The sequence below is a fragment of the Cryptomeria japonica genome, chromosome 11, assembly GCF_030272615.1.
Source record: "Cryptomeria japonica chromosome 11, Sugi_1.0, whole genome shotgun sequence".
NCBI lineage: Eukaryota > Viridiplantae > Streptophyta > Pinopsida > Cupressales > Cupressaceae > Cryptomeria > Cryptomeria japonica.
Window position 1 is genome coordinate 99,658,682 of NC_081415.1, and position 9,360 is coordinate 99,668,041.

Consider the following 9,360-nt stretch of genomic DNA (forward strand, 5'->3'; position numbering starts at 1 on the left):
ACATGCATAAATCTGAAATTTCTGTACAAATCCATCTCTCTAGCAGATTTGGCTCATAATCCCGTCGTAAGTTCCCCCCTAAATTATAAATACATTTTAAATAAAAAAATAAAGATAATTATAAATCATTCTTTAGTAAAATAAAATAATTTTTAATTAAAATAAAATAATTGTGAAGTAAATAAAATAGATTTTGAGAAAATAAAAATAAAGTAAACAATAACTAATGTGATTAACATTTGAACAACAATAATGTTTAAATAAAATAAATAAAATTAATATAATGTATTTAACATACAATCTTTTATTTGTTTATTGTATTTAGAAAGTATTTTAACATTTTTATTTTTATTTTTTAAACTGTACCTTTCACATTATACAAAAGTGCCCTAAACCGGAAATAATTCTAATTACACAGTATGCAATATAAAACTCTCCATGCTGCAGCGGAAAACTGAGAGGAACAGGCGTGGGGTAGATCGACATGTAATTTTTTTTTAATTTGTACATACAGATTTTAAGTCACTTAATAAAAAATTATGAAATCCTCAAAAACGATCTTACATTTTGCTCACAAAAAGGTGACAATGCGTCAGACAAGACACAGGAGATAATCCGGGAAAAACTTATCTGAAAGCCACCGGAAAGTAAAAATCAGCATCAGAAATGAGGAAAATCTAATAATACAATCTGTTTAAATCACTCACAAATCATGTGCATACACTGTTCCACCGCACCGACCAAAAGAATCAGATAATATTTAAAATGAAAAGAAAATTATTTGAAGTAGACATATCTGCCTATCATATTTGAAGTATACAGATCTGCCTATCTGTTTAGCATTTACAGACAAAGGCTGAAAAGACCACAATCAATTTAATATGAACACGTTGTCCCACCCTAGAAGAATTTGCACCAAATAAATACTAAGAGTTTATACACAGCCTAAAACCACATATAGAGCTTATAGGATAAGTTTCTAAGTCCATAGGTTAAGTTTCAAATGTAGACTCCACAGCTGCTGCTACCAATGGAAGAAGACAGAATTTGCCAAATCCCATGAGCCAAAAACCTTCCTGTCAAAAAACCTTTGGAAAAACACTATTATATCAAATACTATAAGCTCGAACTCTCCTCAACAACGAACAAATATAAAATAAGAATTTTTATAATACATAAAATATAAAATATATATTTATTGTTCTTTCTTATTTTGATTGATTTTTATAATATATCTATTATAAAAAATATTAATAAAAAAATCATTCTGAACCTTTTTTTTTTTTTTCTAAATTATGAAAACCTATAAACTAATAGACTTCTTTTGTTCATATCCATACAAACAGAAACCAAATTCAGTGGAAAACAATTGAATTCTCTAAACATCTTGGCCCACCTTATAATGAATAATATATGACCTGTTTTGTTTCATTCATGTCCATCAAAACTCTCAAATGCATAGCAGCTCTTGGAAACTCTGATCTGAGAAAGGATAGTTTTCTTTTCATTAGAGAAGAAAAGCAATATGGTTGTCAAACTACTTGGACCTGCATATGTCTCCAGCAGCAGAAGGGTGCTCGCATGCCTCATAGAGAAAGATGTGTTGATAAGTGATGCTGCTCGCATGCCTCATAGAGAAAGATGTGTTGATAAGTGATGCTTTTCTAGCATGCAGCTCCATGCAACTCCAGTTTGGACATGAAGCTATCCATTCATCACCATGCATAAGCTATTTTTAGTTAATAGTTTTTTTTTGTTTATTCATGCAAATAAAGCATGTTGTGCATGCACTTATTGTATTCTTAATTTAGGGAGTAGTTTGTTTTTTTTAGTTTGAGAACCTTAGTAGCTTTCCATGCAAAGCTAAGAATATATTTAGAACTGTAGTTATTATTTATTCTTCTAGACTACAAATTCTTTATATATACAGCCTCTATGTAATTTTTTAATTAAGCTTCAATAAAGATATTGGTGTTTTCTTCTTTTTGTTGTTATTGTTTGCTAATCAGTTGGTTCAGAGAGGATAGGTCATGTTCAAAATTCTACAAGTCGTATCAGAGCAGGTAAAATTGTTTTCGGTTAAAGTTTTATTGTTGGAATTTCGCCAAAGTTAATCATGTCGAATTCTAACCATATGCCCGTTCTAGAATTTGATGGGAATGATTATGATTATTGGTGCATTAAGATGCTAACCTTTTGATTGGAAAATATTTGTGGGAGATTATTGAATTAGGTTATGAAGAGCCAACTGATTGGAATGCCCTTACAGCTAATAAAAGAACAACAAGAAAGGAAGCAAGGAAAAAGAATGCTCAAGCTTTGTTTCACATTCAGATAGCTCTTGATAAGAGCTTATTTCCAAGAATATCAGGAGCAACAACTGCCAAAGATGCCTGGAAGACTCTACAAGAAGCTTACCAAGGTAGTGATCAAGTTAAAGTGGTCAAGCTTCAGACATTGAAGCGAGAGTTCAAGAATTTGAAGATGCAAGAAGCTGAAAGCATAAGTGATTATTGTGTCAGAGTCAAAGATGTTGTCAATAAAATGGCTACACTTGGAGAAATTGTAAGCAATGAAGTTTTGATAAAAAAAGTGTTGAGATCTTTGACACCCAGATGGAATCATGTAGCAATAATCATAGAAGAAAGCAAGGATTTGACAAAACTACAGTTTGATCAACTGGTTGGATCCCTGATGTCTCATGAAGAAAGATTGAAAGATTCTTTTGAAGGCGTAGAGAAAGCATTTTCCTTTAAATTGCTAATCACAAAAAATGAAGATGCAAGCAGCAGTAGTGCCAAAATCAATCAAGGCCAAGGTAAAGGGCAAAGCCAAAATTCTTCAAGAGGTAGAGGAAAAGGTGGCTCAAGAGGAAGTGGTGGTTTCAGAGGAAGAGGTAGAGGCAGATTTGATAAGAGAAATGTTCAATGTTACCATTGTAATAGGTATGGCCACTTTGAAAGAGAATGCAGATTGAAAGAAGGTAAACATGCTAACTATGCTCAAGAAAGTAGTGACAATCCTCCTGATCACTTATTTTTATCTTATGCCAAGGGTGAAAATACTAGTAAAGATGTTTGGTACCTAGATTCTGGATGCTCTAACCATATGACAGGGAATGAGAAGTTATTCTCAACAAAGGATGGAAGTTTCAAATCCAAGATCCAGCTTGGTGATGATAAATCATTGGAGGTTGCTGCCAAAGGAGCTATGGAGGTCCAAACAAAAGAAGGTATAAAGAGTATTCATGATATTTATTATACTCCACAATTGAAGCACAATTTGTTAAGTGTTGGGCAGCTATGTCAAATAAATTATAAAGTAGTATTTAAGAATAAGACTTGTACTATCTATGATAAGAATAAGGATAATAGGGTGATCATTGTTGTTCCTATGACAAGAAATAGGATGTTCCCCTTGAGGTTTGGTGAACATAACAACAGTTTGGCAAATATGGCTTATGAGGATTCAAGTTGGTTATGGCATCTCAGGTATGGGCATTTACATTTTCATAGTTTGAAGTTTCTAACCTCACATGCATTAGTTTCTAGTTTGCCCAAGGTTGAGGAACACAAGGAGGTTTGTGAAGGTTGTGCTAAAGGAAAGCATGCAAGAGAAAAGTTTCCAAAGGGCAATGCATGGAGGGCTCATCACCCACTTCAGCTTGTTCATTAAGATATATGTGGTCCTATGCAGACTAAGAGTTTGGGTAAGTCATCATATTTCATCACTTTTATTGATGATTACTCACGAAATTGTTGGGTATATTTTTTGGAGGCCAAAGATGAATCCTTGGATACATTCAAGAAGTTTAAAGCCCTTGTGGAAAATGAGAAAGGGTGCAAGATCAAATGTTTAAGGACTGATCGTGGAGGAGAATTTTGCTCAAAGGCTTTCCAAAATTATTGTGATTTTAATGGCATCAAGAGGCAACTTACTACTGCATACACACCTCAATAGAATGGAGTAGTTGAAAGGAAGAATCGTACTGTGGTTGAAATGGCAAGGTGCATGTTACAAACCAAGGGATTGAGCAATTCTTATTGGGGAGATGGAGTTGCTACAACAGTGTACATCCTCAACCGTAGCCCCACCAGTACACTAGAAAAGATGACTCCTTATGAAGCTTGGTATGGTAAAAGGCCTAATGTTAATCATTTCAAAGTTTTTGGTTGTTTGGCTTATGTGCATGTACTAGATCAGAATAGACAGAAATTAGATGCAAAGAGTGAGTCATGTATTTTTATTGGGTATAGTGAGAAAAGCAAGGCTTATAGATTGTATAATCCCCTCACTAACAAGCTTATTATCTCAAGAGATGTGATTTTTGATGAAGGGGGAGTTTATGGTCATAAAAAAGGCCATGTTGAGAAGCCAAAATCTATTTTGAATGATGATATAATTGCTGATATTGATCATGAGCAGCCAACTAATGTTTCTATATCTAGTGGTTTAACTCCACCAAGCAACCCTTCATCAAGTTCTTTAGTACCAAGTTCAAGTCCAGCTTCTTCTCCAAGTTCTACAAGGAAAGTAAGGAGATTGAGTGATATCTACTAGAGGAGTGGAAATCAAGTACATGAAGAAAACCCAGTAGGTGAAACAGTGAATTTTGCTTTATTAGCCAAGGCTAATTTTGAACCATCATGTTTTGAAGATGCATGTACTAATGAGGTTTGGGTGAAAGCCATGGAAGAAGAGATGGATTCCATTCACAAGAATGATACTTGGGAGTTAACAGAACTTCCACATGACAAAAAAAAGATTGGCACCAAATGGGTCTACAAGACCAAATTTAACAGTGATGGGAGTGTTGAAAGACACAAAGCGAGATTAGTTGCTAAAGGCTTCACACAAAATAATGGAATTGATTATGAAGAGACATTTGCACCAGTAGCAAGACAAGAGACCATAAGAATGTTGATTTCATTAGCAGCTCAAAACAAGTGAAGCATACATCATATGGACGTGAAAAGTGCCTTCTTGAATGGGTACTTAGAAGAGGAAGTATATGTGGAGCAGCCACAAGGTTTTGAAATGGAAGGAAAAGATAATTATGTCTACAAGTTGAAGAAGGCTTTGTATGGCCTCAAGCAAGCACCAAGAGTGTGGTATGCCAAGATTGATGGATACTTTTAGGAGAATGGCTTCCAGAGAAGTAAGAGTGATCCTACCCTATACTACAAACAAGAAGGTACTGATATTCTCATCATAAGTTTGTATGTTGATGATCTTTTGTATATGGGTAGTAGTTCTAAGATGAAAGATGAATTCAAAGCTACTATGTTGAAATAATTTGAGATGAAAGATCTTGGTCTAATAAAATATTTTCTAGGAATGGAGGTTTATCAAAGTAAGGATGAGATTTTCATTTGTCAAACAAAGTATGCACAGGATATGTTGAAGAAATTTAATATGACTGATTGTAACCCTGCCTCCACTCCGAGTGCTCATGGAGATTTGTTATGTAGAGATGATGGTGCTGATTTAGTTGATGAGACAGCTTACAGAAGTATTGTGGGGAGCTTGATGTTTCTAATCCACACGAGGCCCAATATTGCCTATTCAGTTTCACTTGTTTCAAGGTATATGACAAATCCATTTGAAATACATATGAAGGCAGCCAAGAGGATTTTGAGGTATGTGAAAGGGAATTTAAGTTTTGGTATTCATTACTACTCTTCTGAAAAGTTCAATCTTGTAGGCTTTAGTGATTCAAATTGGGGAGGTAGTATAGATGACTGTAAATCTACATTTGGAAATTGTTTTTATTTTGGTTCTGGTTTAATTACCTGGAGCTCAAAAAAGCAAAGTATTGTTGCCCTCTCATCTACAGAAGCGGAGTATGTTGCAATTACCTCAGCAAGTACACAAGCTCTTTGGCTCAGAAAAGTTTTGGAAGAAATTGGAGAAAAACAAATTCAGCCTACAGTAATTTATTGTGACAATGTGAGTGCCATCAAGTTAGCTAAGAATCCGGTTCATCACAGCAGAACTAAGCATTTTGATTTGAAATATCACTTCATACGATATTTGGTGCAAAAGAAGGATGTTGAATTGAAGCACATCAACACCCAAGATCAGCTAGTAGATATATTCACCAAAGCAGTTGCGAAAGCTCAGTTTATAGCACTACGAGATAAGATTGTCAGCCCTCTCAGCATCAAGGGGGAGTATGTTGATAAGTGATTCTACTCTAGCATGCAACTCCATGCAACTCCAGTTTGGACATGAAACTATCCATTCATCACCATGCATAAGCTATTTTTAGTTAATAGTTTTTTTTTGTTTATTCATGCAAATAAAGCATGTACTCCAGCATGCATGAATCCTTAGGACTATTTTTAGTTTTGCTTTTTGCATGAGTATGTTTTTAGTAAATAAAGCATGTTGTGCATGCACTTATTGTATTCTTAATTCAGGGAGTAGTTTGTTTTTTTTAGTTTGAGAGCCTTAGTAGCTTTCCATGCAAAGCTAGGAATATATTTAGAACTGCAGTTATTATTTATTCTCCTAGACTGCAAATTTTTTATATATACAGCCTCTATGTAATTTTTTAATTAAGCTTCAATAAAGATATTGGTGTTTTCTTCTTTTTGTTGTTATTGTTTGCTAATCAATTGGTTCAGAGAGGATAGGTCAGGTTCAAAATTCTACAAGATGTTGAGTTTGAAATTCTTCTTGTAGATCTATTTAAAGGGGAGCAGAGAAAACAAGAGTTTCTGGCCTTACAAGTAAGGGACCTACCTTACATATAATTTTGTTCTATTGGTTTCAAATTAGTCCATTTATTCAGTTATATCAGTAAATTGTATTTGTATGGTGTATGATGCAGCCATTTGGAAAAGTTCCAGTAGTCCAGGATGGAAGTCTCATCCTGTTTGGTAATGATGTTAATTATATATATGTTAATGGGTAGTCTACACTATTGCTTTGAATCTGACATAATTCATTTTATATAGATAGATAGATAACCCTCTTCCATGTGATATGTTTAATGTTTGTATTCCAAACTCCTTTCGGTAGCTTACATTTACTTTCATGTTATACATTTATTGTATGTGCTGAATATCTACTGGTTAGTGCATCAACCACTGACATAATCACTCCATACATATAGATCTGATGTGGGTAGTGTAGATCTGAGATTTTATGAATTGGGTATGTGCAAACTCGTAGAGTCAAGGGCTATCATAAGGTACTACGTGGAGAAATATTCAGGACAGGGGTCTTGTCTGCTGGGCAAGACTTTGGAGGAGAGAGAATTGGTTGAACAATGGCTTGAAGTTGAAGGTCAGAACTTTAGTCCTCATGTTTATGCATTACGTTATCAGCTTATCTACGCCCCAAGGAATAATGTGCCTCAGGACAAGGCAGTTATTGAGAGCAGTGTCCAAAAGTTGGGGGAAGTGTTAGATGTGTATAAAGAGAGGTTGTCAAAGAGTAACTACCTGGCAGGGGACATTTTTAGCTTTGCTGATCTGACCCATCTTCCATATACTGAATATTTAGTGAATGTTACTGATAAGGGGTATCTGATTAGGAATAGAAAACATGTGAATGCATGGTGGGAGGATATTTCCTCCAGATCTGCATGGAAGAGGGTTTTAGCTTTGTGAAACTATGGATCATGTGGCTTATTCTACGGTAACTGTTTGTTCTAGTCCGTATTGTATTATTGATTAATATAAATGTTAAGAATTTTAATAAAAAATTCAACCTTTTAGTGAAATACTTATGCAAAAATGTGTAAAAACTTGAGTCGTGCATCAGATAGAAAACATGTGAATGCATGGTGGGAGGATATTTCCTCCAGATCTGCATGGAAGAGGGTTTTAGCTTTGTGAAACTATGGATCATGTGGCTTATTCTACGGTAACTATTTTTTCTAGTCTGTATTGTATTATTGATTAATATAAATGTTAAGAATTTTAATAAAAAATTCAACCTTTTAGTGAAATACTTATGCAAAAATGTGTAAAAACTTGAGTCATGCACATACACATATACACATACATACATACATACATAAATACATATACATAACCAAATTTTATCATAAATCAAACAATTCAAACTGTAATTTGCTAAAATGAAAACATCATAACTTAACTAAATTGCAGAATAGATTTGGGCGCAATAATTATACTTTAGCATGCTAATACTCCAAACTAGGTTCCCCCACACTTCCAAATAAAAATAAATAAATTTACCAACAACTTATTTAATAAAATAAAAAAATTTCTTTGATAAAAAACAACCAAACATTAATAAAATTTAAAGAATAACAGCATTATAAAACTTCCACAGGATGGTCAGATCATTGAAGATGAAACGCCAATAGCCATTTCCCTCCAATTCGGCTGGATGTTAAGCTTATTTTCTAAATTTTATTGGAGTCATTATATATCTGTTGTTGTGTATACAATGTAACTTTTGGAATTAAAGTGGATGTAGCCAATTTGGGTGAATCATAGTGTGTCTTTTTACATTTCTTTCTGTTCTTTCTACACTTCATCAATTTGCTTTCATAATCAAACAATTGGTATCAGATTTCGGTAGTGAAGCGTTGGTTGAAAATTCGGTGTGAAATTTTCAGAATTATGGAAGAGGCAGATAAGTGGAAGATCAAAAAATTCATGGGTTAGAATTTTGGTCTTTGGAAGGTGTAGATTGAGTCACTGCTGATTAAGAAGGATCTTGCATTGGCGTTGGAAGGAAAAGCCAAAGGGCAAGGACAATTATTAGATGAAAATTGGGAAAAATTGGACAAGAAGGCAAGAGTGACTATCTTTCTATCATTGTCTACCAATGTGTTGTTCAATGTTTCATCGCAAAGACTTCGAAAGAATTCTGGGATAAACTTTCTTCCATGTATGACATGGCTTCCACATCCAATAAGGTATAATCTGAAAATGAATGAAGGTGGAATTATGTTGAACTATTTGAATGAATTCAACACCTTAGTAAACCAATTGATTTCGGTTGGTATCACTTTAGATGATGAAATTAAGGCTATTTTGTTATTATGTTCACTACCTAATAGTTGGGAAGGCATTGTAATGGCTGTTAGCACTTCATTGATAGCCCAAAGCAAGTTAAAGTTTGATGATGTTGCAAGTACTCTTCTCAACGAGGATATGAGAAGAAAGAATCAGAACCTTCATCCGATGAAGCCTTGGTGGTAGTAAGCACAAAAAGACCTCAAGAAAGAGGTCAAAATAATAATAAAAAGAGGTCCAAATTTGTGAAGAAATTGAAATCTAGAGGCTGTGATGGTGAGTGCTGGTTTTGTGGTAAGACTGGCCACACAAAATGGGACTTACCATTATGCTTGAGAGAGAGAAAGTACTAGGTTTA

At 34.2% G+C, this 9,360-nt stretch overlaps 1 protein-coding gene across 1 annotated transcript; it reads left to right on the plus strand.

Moving 5' to 3' along the window:
* Window positions 1–1,525: 1,525 nt before the first annotated feature.
* Window positions 1,526–7,619, plus strand: LOC131041330 (glutathione S-transferase F10-like). The gene is made up of 4 exons (XM_057974374.2): window positions 1,526–1,610; window positions 6,661–6,734; window positions 6,836–6,884; window positions 7,180–7,619. Exons 1-4 carry the CDS (start codon window positions 1,526–1,528, stop codon window positions 7,617–7,619), a joined length of 648 nt encoding a protein of 215 aa, XP_057830357.1.
* The last annotated feature ends 1,741 nt before the right edge of the window (window positions 7,620–9,360 follow it).

Excerpts from the sequence above, each read along its gene's own strand:
- LOC131041330 (XM_057974374.2), top strand. The coding sequence starts at position 1,526 with ATGGTTGTCAAACTACTTGGACCTGCATATGTCTCCAGCAGCAGAAGG. Across the intron at positions 1,611-6,660 it reads AGAGAAAGATGTGTTGATAA|ATGTTGAGTTTGAAATTCTT; the intron begins GTGATGCTGCTC and ends AAATTCTACAAG. Across the intron at positions 6,735-6,835 it reads AAGAGTTTCTGGCCTTACAA|CCATTTGGAAAAGTTCCAGT; the intron begins GTAAGGGACCTA and ends TGTATGATGCAG.